Raw genomic sequence first — 17832 nt, forward strand, 5'->3', positions numbered from 1 at the left:
CCGATCTATACCTCGAATCAATACGTACAACCGCTTTATAGAAGCCGAATCGCTCCGATGTTGCCAACTTTGAGATATTTAACTTTTAAAATTGCGTTTTTTCGTACCTCTAACTTAACGGCCGCCATGACAGCCGCCATCTTGAATTTTTAAAAATCACTCCCGTTTTGTCAAAATTCAGGATCATTGCAAGCAAAACAAGAAAAAATTTATTACTATCGACATCCCGTTTCGGATCTGTGGCGCCGCGGTTCGGGGTCGAAAAATCAAAATTTTCAAAACGCTGCGGCTCGGCCGCCATCTTGTTTTTCCAATTTTTTCTACATTTTCTATTAACCGTTTACTACTTTCTTTAAAGATTGCAAAACTCAACGAAATCCGTTGGAATACAACGGAGCTGCAAAAATCACCTCGGCCGCCATCTTGTTTTTCCGAAATGTCATAATTTTTCCCCAGAGGGTTCCCGAAACCGAACACAATTCCCCTACATCACTATATCATTTTCCGTCTCTTTCTAGGAGAACAATTATGTCAATGAGTCAGTCAGTGAGTGAGTGGTAATCGAGCTATATATAGTACTAGTGTTTTGCTCGGTGCGCGAGCTGCTAAAGCAGCTCGCGTGACGTGGTTAGGTTGATAAGTATTAAAACGAATTTATTTATTAAGATTCAAAATTCACCCCAAAAACACCATAAAACGACACCCATATCGATTTTTTTCTTAAAAAATGCATGACTGCCATCTTGGATTTCAAAATAAATGTCGTTATCAAGATCAGCACCCTGGGAAACTCTGAAAACGACATCCATATCATTTTTTATAAAAACAGGGTAGTTGAGGTTAATAAAGTAGGGTGCGTGGGTGCGCGGACCACTAAAGTGGTCCGCGAGCATGCACAGTTTGTTCCATTGAGTAGACCTCCGGACCCTGATCATCTTTTGCGAAGAAACCACTCTTCCATCTTTTATAGCCTCCGAGATAGACAACGACGAAATTTGTACGGCGGCCATCTTGTTTATCCAAAATTTTCCACTTTTTTTATTTATCGTTTACTACTTTCTTCATAGGTTGCGAGTTTCAACGAAATCGGTTGGAAAACAAAAGAGTTGCAAAAATCACGTTTTTCTGAAATGTCATAATTTTTCCCTACTCGCCTCCCCCACCCGAACACATCTCCCCTACATTATCGTATCGTTTTCCGTCTTTTTCTAGGAGAATGAGACATTCAATATTCGCCATACAAAATGTATGGGAAATTAAATTCCGCCATTTTGAATTTTTTTTCTGTTCATCGAGTAGACCTTCGGATCCTGATCCTCTTTTGCCAAGAAACCACACTTCCATCTTTGATACCCTCCGAGCTGGAGACCGGCAAAATTTGTATGGCGGCCATTTTTTCTTCGCCATTTTGAATTTTTTTTCAGCTTTTTGGCAATTGGATGACGTCATGAATGACATTTGGTCGAGCACCCCCCACCTATCTTCAATACCTTGAGCGGACCCTTCACCCGTCTCCGACATCCTCGATCATCAGCTATTTCCAAATTTTTCCTCGATTTTTTTTTTGTTTTCTATACGAAACCATCAGTGAAAAAAAAAAATTTCATACAAAATTTTACAGGAGGAGTTTTTGGGGAAAATCTCGAAAATTTCCCTAAATGTGGCAACACTGTTTACATATTTCGATTCTGCTGGTTGAGCCACACAATCGATTGATACATGTCGACTTTCCAAAATGTTGCCAACTGCCTCAAAAACGTGATCAAAATTTCGAAAAATGAAAAAAAATACAAAATGGCCGCCAACTCGTTTCACAGAAAGATTTTACACGGTTTCATAATTTTCCTATTAACTACAGGATATACCGCGCCCGATGACGTTTCAATCTTTCCTCTCGCTCGCACCCACGCGAAAGGGGATACCGTGAAAAAGACCGTGTCGAAAATCACTTTTACTTTGATAAATTCTAGTGTTGCCAGTCTCCGGTGACAAAAATACCCAAATGTCATTTGTACGAGCAAAACACGTAATCACTCATACTCAGATTTAGCTAAAAGTGCGTATTTCGATTTTTTACAATTTCCCGAAAATCTTGAAATTTCCCTAAAAATGGGGTAATTTTTTCCCACCGATCTATACCTCAAGCCTATACGTACAACCGCTTCATAGAAGCCGAATCGCTCCGATGTTGCCAACTTTGAGATATTTAACTTTTAAAATTGCGTTTTTTCGTACCTCGAACAAAACGGCCGCCATGACAGCCGCCATCTTGAATTTTTAAAAGCCACTCCCGTTCTGTCAAAATACAGGATAATCGTGGGCGAAACCAGAAAAAATAATTATCCTCGATTACCCCGTTTCGGATCTGTGGCGCCGCGGTTCGGGGTCGAAAAATCAAAAATTTTAAAACGCTACGGCTCGGCCGCCATCTTGTTTTTCCAATTTTTTCCACATTTTTTGTTAACCGTTTACTACATTCTTTAATAGTTGCGAGTTTGAACGGAATCCCTTAAAAAATAAAGGAGCTGCAAAAATCACATCGGCCGCCATCTTGTTTTTCTGAAATGTCATAATTTTTCCCCAGTCGACTCCCCCACCCGAACACAACTCCCCTTCATCACTATATCATTTTCCGTCTCTTTCTAGGAGAACAATTATGTCAATGAGTCAGTGAGTCAGTGAGTGGTAATCGAGCTATATATAGTATAACTAGTATATTGCTCGGTGCGCGAGCTGCTAAAGCAGCTCGCGTGACGTGGTAATGTTTAGCTTTATTGTATTCAACCGAATCAAGTTATTAAAATACACAATTCACCCCGAAATTCACCATAAAAAGACACCCATATCGATTTTTTTCTTAAAAAATGCATGTCCGCCATCTTGGATTTCAAAATAAATGTCGTCATCAAAATGAGCACCCTGGAAAACTCTGAAAACAACATCCATATCATTTTTTGTAAAAACGGGGTAGTTGAGGTTAATAAAGTAGGGTGCGTGGGTGCGCGGACCACTAAAGTGGTCCGCGAGCATGCAGAGTTTGTTCCACCGAGTAGACCTTCGGACCCTGATTATCTTTTGCCAAGAAACCACTCTTCCATCTTTTATAGCATCCGAGATAGACAACGACGAAATTTGTACGGCGGCCATCTTGTTTATCCAAAATTTTCCACTTTTTTTATTAATCGTTTACTACTTTCTTCAAAGGTTGCGAGTTTCAACGAAATCGGTTGGAAAACAAAAGAGTTGCAAAAATCACGTCGGTCGCCATCTTGTTTTTCTGAAATGTCATAATTTTTCCCTTCTCGCCTCCCCCACCCGAACACATCTTCCCTACATTATTGTATCGTTTTCCGTCTCTTTCTAGGAGAATGAGACATTCAATATTCGCCATACAAAATGTATGGGAAAATAAATTCCGCCATTTTGAATTTTTTTTCTATTCATCGAGTAGACCTTTGGATCCTGATCCTCTTTTGCCAAGAAACCGCACCTCCATCTTTTATACCCTCCGAGCTGGACGCCGGCGAAATTTGTATGGCGGCCATCTTTTCTTCGCCATTTTGAATTTTTTTTCAGCTTTTTGGCAATTGGATGATGTCATGAATGACATTTGGTCGAGCACCCCCCACCTATCTTCAATACCTTGAGCGGACCCTTCACCCGTCTCCGACATCCTCGATCATCAGCTATTTCCAAATTTTTCCTCGATTTTTTTTTTGTTTTCTATATGAAACCATCAGTAAAAAAAAAAATTTCATACAAAATTTTACAGGCGGAGTTTTTGGGGAAAATCTCGAAAATCTCCCCAAATGTGGCAACACTGTTTACATATTTCGATACTGCTGGTTGAGTCACACAATCGATTGATACATGTCGACTTTCCAAAATGTTGCCAACTGCCTCAAAAACGTGATCAAAATTTCGGAAAATTTGAAGAAAATACAAAATGGCCGCCAACTCGTTTCACAGAAAGATTTTACACGGTTTCATAATTTTCCTATTAACTACAGGATGTACCGCTCCCGATGACGTTTCAATCTCTCATCTCGCTCGCACCCACGCAAAATGATCGTCCCTGAAAAAAGACAATGTCAAAAATCACTTTTTTTTTGATAAATTCCAGTGTTGCCAGTCCTCGGCGACGAAAATACTCAAATGTCATTTGCACGAGCAAAACACGTAATCGCTCATACTCGGATTTTGCAAAAAGTCCGTATTTCGATTTTTTACAATTTCCCGAAAATCTTGAAATTTCCCTAAAAATGGGGTAACTTTTCCCCACCAATCTATACCTCAAGTTCATACGTACAATCGCTTCATAGAAGCCAAACCGCTCCGATGTTGCCAACTTTGAGATATTCGAATTTTAAAATTGCGTTTTTTCGTACCTCGAACAAAACGGCCGCCATGACAGCCGCCATCTTGAATTTTTAAAAACCACTCCCTTTCTGTCAAAATACAGGATAATCGTGGGCGAAATAGGAAAAAATAATTATCCTCGACTACCCCGTTTCGGATCTGTGGCGCCGCGGTTCGGGGTCGAAAAATCAAAATTTTGAAAACGCTACGGTTCGGCCGCCATCTTGTTTTTTCAATTTTTTTTACATTTTTTGTTAACCGTTTACTACATTCTTTAATAGTTGCGAGTTTGAACGGAGTCCCTTAAAAAACAAAGGAGCTGCAAAAATCACGTCGGCCGCCATCTTGTTTTTCCGAAATGTCATAATTTTTCCCCAGAGGACTCCCGAATCCGACCACATCTCCCCTACATCATTATATCATTTTCCGTCTCTTTCTAGGAGAACAATTATGTCAATGAGTCAGTCAGTCAGTGGTAATTGAGCTATATATAGTATAATAACTAGTGTTTTGCTCGGTGCGCGAGCTGCTAAAGCAGCTCGCGTGACGTGGTAAGGTTAACTTTATTATATAAAACCAAATTGATTTATTAAGATACATAATTCACCCCGAAAAAACCCATAAAATGACAGGCATTTCTATTTTTTGTAGAAAATGTAAGTCCGCCATCTTGGATTTGAAAATTAATGTCATTATCAAAATCAGCACCCTGGAAAACCCTGAAAACGACATCCATATTATTTTTTGTAGATTAGGATAATAATTTAGTAGGGTGCGTGGGTGCGCGGACCACTAAAGTGGTCCGCGAGCATGCAGAGTTTGTTCCACTGAGTAGACCTTCGGACCCTACTCATCTTTTGCCAAGAAACCACTCTTCCATCTTTTATATTCTCCGAGATAGACACCGACGAAATTTGTACGGCGGCCATCTTGTTTTTCCAAAATTTTCCACTTTTTCTATTAATCGTTTACTACATTCTTCAAAGATTGCGAGTTTGAACGAAATCGGTTGGAAAACAAAAGAGTTGCAAAAATCATATAGGCCGCCATCTTGTTTTTCTGAAATGTCATAATTTTTCCCTACTCGTCTCCCCCACCCGAACACATCTCGCCTACATTATCGTATCGTTTTTTGTCTCTTTCCAGGAGAATGAGACATTCAATATTCGCCATACAAAATGTATGGGAAAATAAATTCCGCCATTTTGAATTTTTTTTCTATTCATCGAGTAGACCTTTGGATCCTGATCCTCTTTTGCCAAGAAACCGCACCTCCATCTTTTATACCCTCCGAGCTGGACGCCGGCGAAATTTGTATGGCGGCCATCTTTTCTTCGCCATTTTGAATTTTTTTTCAGCTTTTTGGCAATTGGATGATGTCATGAATGACATTTGGTCGAGCACCCCCCACCTATCTTCAATACCTTGAGCGGACCCTTCACCCGTCTCTGACATCCTCGATCATCAGCTATTTCCAAATTTTTCCTCGATTTTTTTTTTATTTTCTATACGAAACCATCAATGGAAAAAAAATTTTCATACAAAATTTTACAGGAGGAGTTTTTGGGGAAAATTTCGAAAAACTCCCCAAATGTGGCAACACCGTTTACATATTTCGATACTGCTGGTTGAGTCACACAATCGATTCATACATGTCGACTTTCCAAAATGTTGCCAACTGCTTCAAAAACGTGGTCAAAATTTCGAAAAATTAAAAAAAATACAAAATGGCCGCCAACTCGTTTCACAGAAAGATTTTACACTGTTTCATAATTTTCCTATTAACTACAGGATATACCGCTCCCGATGACGTTTCAATCTCTCATCTCGCTCGCACCCACGCGAAAGGGGATACCGTGAAAAAGACCGTGTCGAAAATCACTTTTTCTTTGATAAATTCCAGTGTTGCCAGTCTCCGGCGACAAAAATACCAAAATGTCATTTGTATGATCAAAACACATAATCGCTCATACTCGGATTTTGCGAAAAGTCCGTATTTCGATTTTTTTCTATTTCCCGAAAATCTTGAAATTTCCCCAAAAAATGGGGTATTTTTTTTCCTCCAATCTATACCTCGAGCCTATACGTACAATCGCTTCATAGAAGCCAAATCGCTCCGATGTGTTCAACCTTGGGATATTTAACTTTTAAAATTGCGTTTTTTCGTACCTCTAACATAATGGCCGCCACGACAGCCGCCATCTTGAATTTTTAAAAACTACCCCCATTCCGTCAAAATTAAGGATAATCGTGGGCAAAACCAGAAAAAAATTATAAGTTTCAATTTCCCGTTTCGGATCTGTGGCGCCGCGGTTCGGGGTCGAAAAATCAAAATTTTGAAAACGCTACGGTTCGGCCGCCATCTTGTTTTTTCAATTTTTTCGACATTTCCCATTAATCGTTTACTACTTTCTTTAAAGTTTACAAAATTCAACAAAATCGGTTGAAAAGCAACGGAGCTGCAAAAATCACGTCGGCCGCCATCTTGTTTTTCCGAAATGTCATAATTTTTCCCCAGAGGACTCCCGAATCCGACCACATCTCCCCTACATCACTATATCATTTTCCGTCTCCTTCTAGGAGAACAATTATGTCAATGAGTGAGTCAGTGAGTCAGTGGTAATCGAGCTATATATAGTATAATATAATACGTGACAAACTAAAACAAAAATGATACGAAAACATACTTTAAATATGACTATTGAAAAACTTTAATTCAATTACTATGTTTTGATTTGATGCAGTAATTAGATATACCTACTTTCAGGAAAGCAAGCAGCAAAGTCTTTAAACATTCAAAATCATTGGTGTTTTCATAGACCGACTATTGAGGCCATCACAAATTCACAATGTATCCTCTTCCCTCTATGCCTATCTACTCAAAAATATTTCCTTTAATCACCTAACCGAAATACTTTGTATAGTGCGCGACTGGTTGACATGGCAACAAGGGTGAGGATGCCCCACACAGCAACCGGGGTGGGGTGTGCGAAGCGTCCCCCTGCCTCATGCACTGATTGCCATCTCAACCTGTCGCGTACTATATATATTCAGCAAGCTTTGCATGCTTGCAGGGTATGCCAAAGATGTTGTTGAAAAGATACTATTTATAACTTAGATTTGACAGGCTACCAGTTTTACACCCACGCAACCAATAATAATGTTACAAGACAATCCACCGAGGTACGAATAATTTATACCACCGTAGCTAGCCTCCAGGGATAACATTTATCTTTAAAATGTAAAATAATTGCAAAAACGAACGAACGAAAAAGAGAACTTACGGAAGTGGAAAGAGTAGAAGGACTATAAATGTCGATCCTATATTCTTGTCGAAAGACGAGAGAGCCGAAAATCCTAGAAGAAAACCACAATCAAGTAAACGGATCTAATGCTAGAGGAAAAAGATAGAAAGAGGATAGGGAAAAGTGGCTGGATGAGAAAGGTTGAGGATCGGGTGTGGGATCATATTCAACAGCAGACGTCGTCAAGTTAATATAATATTAATGTTGGTACTTGGTAGTATAATGCAGTTACAGTAACACTCTAACTGTGTTCAGAATCCGTTAAAGTTCTACTTCAAAGCCTCTAAATGTATCCCAGAGTTCATGATGTTCTATTAGCTCGCCTCATTGTCAGTAATCACATCCCAACATCAACTCGATTCGCTTTGCTTTGCTACATTTCAGATCACGATGAAGCCTAATATACGGTATTAATCAAACGTGGACCTCCAGGAAACCAAATATTACAGCCATCCCAAGAAGGCACGGAAACAGTTCAGTAGATCGATTTAATTTTCATCGAGCTATTTCTTAATGAACTACATATTATGATGCATTTAAAGCTCAACATCTAAGGAGGATGTCAGAGAAAATAAATCGAAAAAAAAAGTAACAAGATGTTGGCATCCCATCCCGCATACCTATATGTAACGCGCCAACATACTGAAAGGAGATTTGTTTCGCCCGCCGGAATTAGCCACTCGAGACATCCACTTCCTCGTGTCTTGTTAATCGCTGACTATTTGATTGCATTCTTTTTGATCTAATGAGTTAATACTGATCGCACATTAGAGCCGAACTTAGTGGCATCCTCTAAATTATTCTGAATGAATTTGAAGTTAGCATTGAAACACGAATAACTTCATCCGTTCACATTTCCAGTTCTGAAAAAATATATTGCTTGTACGAGTCTCTTCTCGTAGTTAAAAAACACTTTAAGCTTTCAATGCTGACTGATTTTAATAATAAGCAGGCGGGTTACCTGATGTTAAGTGATTACCGCCACCCATGAACACCTCCAGTGCCAGAGGATCTGCCATTGGTCAGTTTCCAAAGGAATTTGTTTGTTTGCTAGTATGAAGTTATGTTATATCTAAGGCGTCCATGGGCGGTAAGTTCTGTGTTAGTTAATTCCATCATATTTGAGTAATAGAGCAAAGAATTCTGCAGATATCAGTTATGCAAATATGTATCAGTCATTAGACTATAAGTTTAACTACTTGAGCTAAAGCAATCGCTGTGCAAAACTGATGCTAGGTGGACTTTCGAATCGATCGTCTGTAGCGTCAGTGAAGTTGCGATAGACGGCAGATTAACGTAGCGAATGTAAGGAACGTCATTCTAACGCTTTCTAACGCAGCGACACCAACGCCGCTGTCAGTTAGAAAGCCAGTGTTGCTGCGCTCGAATAACGTTCTAGCATTTGTCTGAGCATTCCCTACATTTGCATAGTATATTAATTCGCCGCCCTATGGCCACATCGCTGGCACCAGAAACTCGACTCGAACGTCCATCTCAGTGGAACGGAAAATGCGCTCGGCGTGTGCGACGCGTACGGCACGTGCTGATTGGTGTGCGACCAGCTAACGAGATGGAGAGTGGCTGAGTGTATATCCATCTGTTTGACAAGTCGCGTTACCGCGCCGAGCCGTAGATCAATCGGCGTGGCGCCGCGGCAGGAACAACCCTGCATTTGTCACCGGACCACCGGCGCGGCCGCTGTATTTATAGCGGGGCGCGATGCCCGCGCTTGCGCCCGTGGGCGGCTATTGCGTTCACTATGAACTTTATTCGGATATCTAACTTTTACGTTACTGACGAACTACGGAGTCTGTGCAAAGTCAGGACTGCCCAATCGTAACGGTGCATTGGGCAAATTACTATGTTGTGGTACAAATGTAACTAAGGTATATGTCTCCAATCACCTTTTACACCATAATAACACGGTTTTGTACTTTAGAGCGATCCCATTGGAGCTGTCGCTCAAGGATCGATTCCTAAAGCCAATTATTTCCATAGACTCTGGGAAAAATCAAATAAATCAGTTAAGTTCGATTGAATATAAGTACCTACCTACCTAGTCCCAGTGGCACTTCAGTGGTTTTTGCTTAAGAAATAACCTTTTAAAATTAATTCGATATGTCATTCTAATTAGATATTCTTACCTACTAAGGTTTAACCCAGTACTAATAATAGATATCTACTACTGCAAATTAGACATTTGTCAGTCATTGGATTCGATACAAAGTGGATTCTGCCCGGGTAGTCTGTACTCTGCGCACCCTGCTTCACTTCGCCTGTAACATATTTTTATACCTCTAAACAACCAAACACACTTCTCCTACACAACTTTCATAACATTCAATCCCTTGCAAAACCTCAATTTAAGACACAAAAGTATAATATTACTTTAAAATACTGATCTATACATATTTACAAAATCTTACATTATGACCTTTAGAAAGTTTATAATATTCTAAATCTATCCTATAATATGAGGTAGACCTCAAAGCTTCCTGTCACGTATTGTACTTGGAAGTGAAAAACGTAGAAAATAAAAATAATGCACTCGATATTGTAATGGAATTTGTGGATGACACCACCTGGTGTTGGTGATGTTTCCTATGCTTCTCTTCGTAGCCTCTCTCGTGGTTCTTTGTATGATTCTTTGAATGTTTGTGGAAGCACAACCTTGCTAGATTGTTCTGCATCTTTGGGCAGTCGTAATCTTCGTTGCCGTCGCAATGGCACGCTTGAAGGGCGGCAGCTTTCTCCTGCTTCCGAAGAATTTGTATGGAGTTAAGGCACTTGTTGGAGCACTTTCTGCCTCGATACACTGATCTGCACAGGTCCTTGTAGTATCGTAAAGCCGTGGCACACTGAGCGTCTGCTAAGCAGATGAGTTGAGAGAGCCGACAGGAGGCTGTGGCGTTGGCTGCTCCTCTCAACACTTGCGGACGACAGACGTCAATCCTTTGCTTTGCTTCCAGACAGTACTCGTCCTCGCATTGACACTGAAACAAAGGAAAACTTTATAAATAATGCGCAGCTTTTCCTACTAAGTTTACTAACTTAGTAGAAAACTATTAGGAACTTATTATTTATTTTCTATGGAACGTTTACTTATTTTCTATGAAATAAGGGACTAACATATGATACAGGATTGGTCAAATTACATGTGACTGATTTTTTGGATGATTAATGCTGGCGTTTAGTTGAGGTCATCAGTATTCTACTTTCCTTTTCAATAACCTCCCTGGCACAGTGGTTAGCACTGCGAACTTACAAGCGTGAGGTCCCGGATTCGATTCCTGACAGAGTGTAGCAAACTACCTGCTCTACCTGCAAAGCAGTGCCGCCAAGCGATTTAGCGTTCTGGTACGACGCCGCGTAGAAACTGATAAGGGGTATGGGTTTAATAAAACTGCTATACCTCTTCTAAGTTAGCCTCATCTTAGACTGTATCATCACTAAGCACTAGGTAAAGGCGTAAAAGATTGAAGAATTCCACAAATACAATAGGAAATAAAATGTAAATGTATAATATTACCTATTTCCCAATAAAAACGATTAAAAAATAGATTAACATAGTTTCAGAAAAGATGTGGAAAGTCGTAAAATCTGCCACGCTATAATAATATCTGTAAACAATTTTTATGATGCCAAAGAATCCGAGCAGCGTACGTTATTACTTATCTCAGCTCCGAATCCGAAGTGATGACTCTATAAAAAGTTGTGAAATTACCGTAAATTATAATATGTGACACAAAATATGCGTCGTTTTGAGATATTATATCATACTAGTCATTGGTCAATGCATTCTTTCTGTTTGACAGGATTAACTAGCATAGTATAGCTGAATCGATGACCACCAAGGCATGCATGTTATGAAAATCGCATACTGATAAGCTATTATGAGATAACTTCCAGCATGCTAGACTCATGAGGTCGAGAAAGTGGTGGGACCTTGATGGATGAGAAAGGAGGATGTAAATGAGGTGGTGAGCTTTCTTAAAAGTCGAGCACCTGTGAAATATGAATGCGAACAGGCTAATGAGGATGGTGTCTTTTGAGATTAAAAAAACCGACCAAGTGCGAGTCAGATTCACACACGAACTGTTCCGTATTATCTTACAAAATGGATATACCAAACACTTTTATGTAGAACACTGCTAGTTAAAATCACGCACTTGCGCTTTTTTTTTTTTTTTTTTTTTTTTTTCTTACCATAAAGCTCCATTATATAATGGTAGCTTTATTCCTACTACAATCTAGCCTATGGGCTAATAAGTAATTTTATTCTAGCTTAAACTTCTACTTATGAATAATTTCTAAATCTAATTTCAGTCCAATAACTGTCCTTAGTTTATTCTAATATGCTTACAGTCCACTATGTTATTGTGACCTAGATAAAAATAAAGTAGCACAAACACTATTACACAATCACTGCATTTATGCACTTTTTAACACTAGTTCGAACGGCTTGGTTCGTTTGAGTCTTCTTTTTATGTCCAGGTTATCTAGAAGCTTCACAGCCTCGAAATTAACATGATGGTGAAGTCGATGTTGGTGAGCCTCTGCGAACTTTTGAATTACTTTGTATACGAACTCTATCTTAAGGTCCCTGTGGAGATCGTGATTTCTTACATACCAGGGTGCATTTGTTATTTCCCTGAGTACTTTGTTCTGGAATCTTTGTATTACTTGTACATTGGTCGATTTAGTACACCCCCAGAGTTGTATACCATACGTCCATACAGGCATCAGGATTTGCTTGTATAGCATAAGTTTATTATCTATTGAGAGTGTTGAGTGCCTTCCAAGCAGCCAATACATTTTTTTATAACGTAGTTTACGCACTTGCGCTTGCTTGCGTGATACTTACGGAACCCTAAAAACTACGAGGTTCAGTACCTAGACCTACGAATAAAAATATCTATGTTATTTTATTTGTAGTAATTAACAGGTAATCCGTATTAATCCAACTATTAATTTATTTTTACTGTTAGAGGTACCTACCTATCGATTAACCGAATTCGTAAACTATCAGCATTCGTTCTAGTCCATTTCTAATCAGATTAGCGACTGAGACGAGGACACTTGAACGCAGCTGTGAAACGGCGTTTTAAATAATAATCCTTATTATCACGAGGTTTAGCTATAAAATTCTTTAATCGTGGACTGAAGGGAACTAATTTAAAAAATGGACGAAACATTTGAGTTATTCGAACATTCGCTATGGAACTAATTAACCTCTTTTGACGGTAACGTTTAATTAAATGCCGATTTATGGTCCTGTATGTCGATGGTACAGATAAATAAAAGAGTAGCCTCCGTCTTACGCTATATTTTTTGTTGGGAGGCGGCAACTAGTGTTTCCAGATTTTGTGTTAGTTTTTCGGGACGTCCTGATTCCAGGGATAGGCATTTTGAGAAATCTCACGTTGCAAGTCCGCATGAGACTAGAGAATTTTAGAATTTTTGTACCTACTCTGTTTTATATCAGTTACTAGAATAGATAAAATTGATATGTCCCGGCTTTGCACGGGTAGCCAATTACTTTTGTAGCCGTTAAGTATGTGTGGCACATCACTAAAGGGGCGGTACCCGTCCATGAAGTACATACAGTATTATATATTTATATGAAATATTAACTTAAACAATACGAAACTTCATGGGCGTGAGCTGTCAAAAAACTATTAATAAAATGGACAAAGGTTACTGAGGTGGGTACGTACCTAAGTCATAAAACAAATCTACTGTCAAAATTTCAAGTTTCTAACCCCAACGGTCTAGGATTTCTAGACTATGCGTTGTTAGATCAGTCAGTCAATCAATCAGTCAGAACGATTTCTTTATTCATATTGATTTACAACAACTATCCATATCTTAGAATTAGCTTTCCATCCGTTATCTTGAAATTGCCGGGTCCCAGAATTGTATTTAAGCAATTTTGGTGATACTGCCTAAATTGCTTCCCCCAAATTCCGGTCCCATTTTTACGAACGCCTCACCTGGCAACACTAGCTACAACACCTGCGCAAGAACGCGCGCTGTGGTAGGTCCCGATCAAGACGTCAAATCTCAAGGCTGCGCGGCCGCTTTGCCTTCCTTACCTTTCGATCAGCGCCGGCCCAAGAACATTTGCGCCCTAGGCGAATTAGACGCGCCCCTTGAGACAAAAAATTCTCAAGAAAGTAAAACGCAAATGACCATTCAAATAATTTACTTGAACAACTCAAGACAAGAAACCGTTTTGTTAAAGCGACATTAAATTTTCTATTGTCCAGGCTTTGAAGGCGGTACAATGCGTCGAATTTCCCACAAGCATGTTTCTTGAATTTTACAGAAACGATGCTTACTCACGTAGATATAGTAGACAGTAATAGATAGTAATTTACGCACAGAAGAGAAGCGCCAGCTTACCGCCCTTGCCAATCAAAACACATCTGGCATAGGCATCTTCTAGGTAATCGCGTCCCATCTTGTGATTTGATGTCAACCAGACGTGATGTGATTGTCCCAGATTGTGGTCAACCGGGTGTCCATAGAGAATTTTAAAAAATCGTCGCCATGCCCCCCCCCCCCCAAATTCCAGCGCCCTATAGACGGTTGCCCAGTTTGGCTTTATGCCCGAGCCGGCCCTGCCTTCGATACACATTGCCCAACGCACCACCATAATCAAAGCGTTACAACGACATAATCAACCCGACCGGTTCACGATAATACCAGCGTTTCCTTAAAAACCGACCGGAATAAATTTTTTCGGAAGATTTGAACTTTTTTTTTTTATAAAAATATTAGCCATGCTAATCATGCTTTGACTAACTTTTTCGCGCGGCTTCTTCCCCGTAGATTTATGTTTTAAAGATTCCGTCAAAATATGCTCAAAATCATTTCATCTCTGCAAGGTTTTAGACCAAGCGGTTTGAGCTTGATGTGTAGGTATGAAGTTACTAGATGTTGCTTGAGACTTAGTCCACGATTTAATTTTTTTGAATCCCTAAAGGTTCTCTTTGATTTTCCGGCTTAAAAAGTAGTCTGTATCCATCTCCTGAATGTAAACTACGAGTATCTCTGTATCTCTGTATCGGTAAAACGAATGGGCCGTGAAAATCTAGCAAACAGACAAATAGACACACTTTCGCATTTATAATAATATGAGTATGGATTGTACAGCCTAGCTGATCTGTCCCAGCTTCGCTTGAGTAGATTTACAATGTATGAGTATCTAGGTAAATATTAGTACCTAATGTGCTTGTTTAATATATTATTATTATGAGAGAAGTATCAGTATGTGGTATCAGGTTCTCTTCGGTCGTCATGATATTTACCAGCACATAATTCTGGTACCATTAATGTCATCAAGTACTTAATCTCACCATAGGTTTTTATTGCCATTACTATTTTGTGTCATGTTGGTGGTCTGAAACGAGTCTGATACTGAAGCAGATGGCATTACGAAATGTAATGAATATTTAATTTATAGAAAGACAGATGCGTTGAAAAAAAAAATAAGGCTTTTCAACAGTCGAGGCCTAGGTCAGTTGGATATAAATGCTATAAAATATTAAATAAGTAATATGTACCCATTACTCAGTCCCTACACGGATGGTCAGCACAAGGTTTGAGCTGACCGATTTTCATTAAACTTGGAGTAAAAAGACCTTATAGGTAGTATAATTGATTTCCACTATCTATATCACGCACATGCTTTTATCTTTTAAAAGTTTAATGTAATATTTGCGTTACACGTGTAAAAAGCTTACTTTACAATTTTTTAATCTTTCTTCGTAGCTGTATGTGATTAAAAATACCTGTTTTTGTTAATGACATTAGACTTAAATAACAATGTATTTATTATTTATAACTTAAAATTTAAAAAACCCCCGACAGAAAAACCTCTATAAGAAAACTAGAAAAGCTGAGCCGATAACTTTCAAACGGCTAAACCGATTTTCTTCGATTATAGCTAAGAACATTCTCGATCAAGCCACCTTTCAAACCAAAAAAACTAAATTCATTCGTTTAGGAGCTACGATGCCACAGACAGACACACAGATACACACGTAAAACTTATAACACCCCTCTTTTTGGGTCGGGGGTTAAATACCATCGAAAAGCTTGCCGATATAACAAGGTAGTGAGAATTCCTACACTGAGAGGTCGTCAACCGCGACCCTCAGCAATGATGGCGAAGCGTCCGCGTCGTGTCCGACAAATCTGACGTCTAAATTAGATTTTATTGCGTGGCGTCTGTACCAAACCATACCACCATAAAAAGACCTCCCTTGCCCGACATGCTTATTACCACGATTACATAAACTGCTTTGAATGGAGGTTCATCATAATTCGGTCGCCTCCCTCAATTGAGAAAGACGTTGTAAACAAGTGATGATGAAAAGTTATTGTAGCAAATACGACCTTTGCCACGGCTCCACGATTTATAAACATGAATGAGATGCACTTTGTTTAAAGGGGATATTTTGATTTGGTTCCAACAATGTGTACAAATTACCATACAGGAACTCCTACATAATTTTATGTAATCAGCTATGTAGGTATTTATACATCCATGGTATTATGGAAGAACATTCAAGAGACGCAATACTTGACGACTCACACAAGAGACGACTTGTGAGGTTTTTACGGTAAAAATTTTATAACTAAAGAGGAGAGCAGACAGACAGAACAGAGAGAGGAGGCAAAGTAAAGACTTTTAAAGTTAGCAGTTCATATAGGCATTCTTGGTCTGAATATGCTTATTGGCAATACCATGGCCTACGAATAAGTTGGCCGTGCTTTTTGTTTGGCAACGAAGTAAGGACGGTATAACAATGGGAACTATTACAGACTTCGTAAGGGCTTAGGCAAAGGATTGCTTCATCTCTCTTTTTCCCGCTTTCCCTTGCCATGCCTGACCATAGTCCATACACCTTGGGGCACAAGCTAGCAGACTTAATCAGCAGCTCATTGCTAAGATACATATTGTTGTCACAAATCATCACAGGCAGGTGTTTATTGGCCATGAATTATACTATATATAGCTCGATTACCACTCACTCACTGACTGACTCATTGACATAATTGTTCTCCTAGAAAGAGACGGAAAATGATATAATGATGTAGGGGAGATGTGGTCGGATTCGGGAGTCCTCTGGGGAAAAATTATGACATTTCGGAAAAACAAGATGGCGGCCGAGGTGATTTTTGCAGCTCCTTTGTTTTTTAAGGGACTCCGTTCAAACTTGCAACTATTAAAGAATGTAGTAAATGGTTAACAGAAAATGTAGAAAAAATTGGAAAAACAAGATGGCGGCCGAGCCGTAGCGTTTTCAAAATTTTCATTTTTCGACCCCGAACCGCGGCGCCACAGATCCAAGACGGGGTAGTCGAGGATAACTATTTTTTCGTGTTTCGCCCACGATTATCCTGTATTTTGACAGAACGGGAGTGGTTTTAAAAAATTCAAGATGGCGGCTGTCGCGGCGGCCGTTTTGTTAGAGGTACGAAAAAACGCAATTTTAAAAGTTAAATATCTCAAAGTTGGCAACATCGGAGCGATTCGGCTTCTATGAAGCGGTTGTACGTATAGACTCGAGGTATATATCGGTGGGAAAAAATTACCCCATTTTTAGGGAAATTTCAAGATTTTCGGGAAATTGTAAAAAATCGAAATACGGACTTTTCGCAAAATCCGAGTATGAGCGATTACGTGTTTTGATTGTATAAATGACATTTGGGTATTTTTGTCGCCGGAGACTGGCAACACTGGAATTTATCAAAGAAAAAGTGATTTTCGACGTGGTCTTTTTTCAGGGGCGATCGTTTCGCGTGGGTGCGAGCGAGAGGAGAGATTGAAACGTCATCGGGACCGGTATATCCTGTAGTTATTGGAAAAGTTGTACAACGATGTAATTTATTTCTGCAAAACGAGTTGGCGGCCATTTTGTATTTTTTTTAATTTTTCGAAATTTTGATCACGTTTTTGAGGCAGTTGGCAACATTTTGGAAAGTCAATATGTATGAATCGATTGTGTATCTCGGCTGGCAGTATCGAAATATGCAACTGGTGTTGCCACTTTTGGGGAGATTTTCGAGATTTTCAACTAAGAAACTCCTGTAAAATTTTGTATGAAAAATTTTTTTTTCACTGATGGTGTTATATAGAAAACAAAAACTTAGTAAG

The 17832-nt window shown here is 39.3% G+C and overlaps 1 protein-coding gene across 1 annotated transcript in view; it reads right to left on the reverse strand.

Annotated features, from left to right (window-relative positions):
- Nucleotides 1-7004: 7004 nt before the first annotated feature.
- The window catches only part of LOC123875461 (growth arrest-specific protein 1-like), a 36774-nt gene continuing 25946 nt past the window's right edge, over nucleotides 7005-17832 (reverse strand). Inside the window, exon 3 of the mRNA XM_045921295.1 lies at nucleotides 7005-10657. Within this exon, the coding sequence (XP_045777251.1) occupies nucleotides 10163-10657 (495 nt within the window). The 3' untranslated portion in view covers nucleotides 7005-10162. The remainder of the gene's footprint in view (nucleotides 10658-17832) is intronic.

Source organism: Maniola jurtina, chromosome 20, assembly GCF_905333055.1.
Source record: "Maniola jurtina chromosome 20, ilManJurt1.1, whole genome shotgun sequence".
Lineage (NCBI taxonomy): Eukaryota > Metazoa > Arthropoda > Insecta > Lepidoptera > Nymphalidae > Maniola > Maniola jurtina.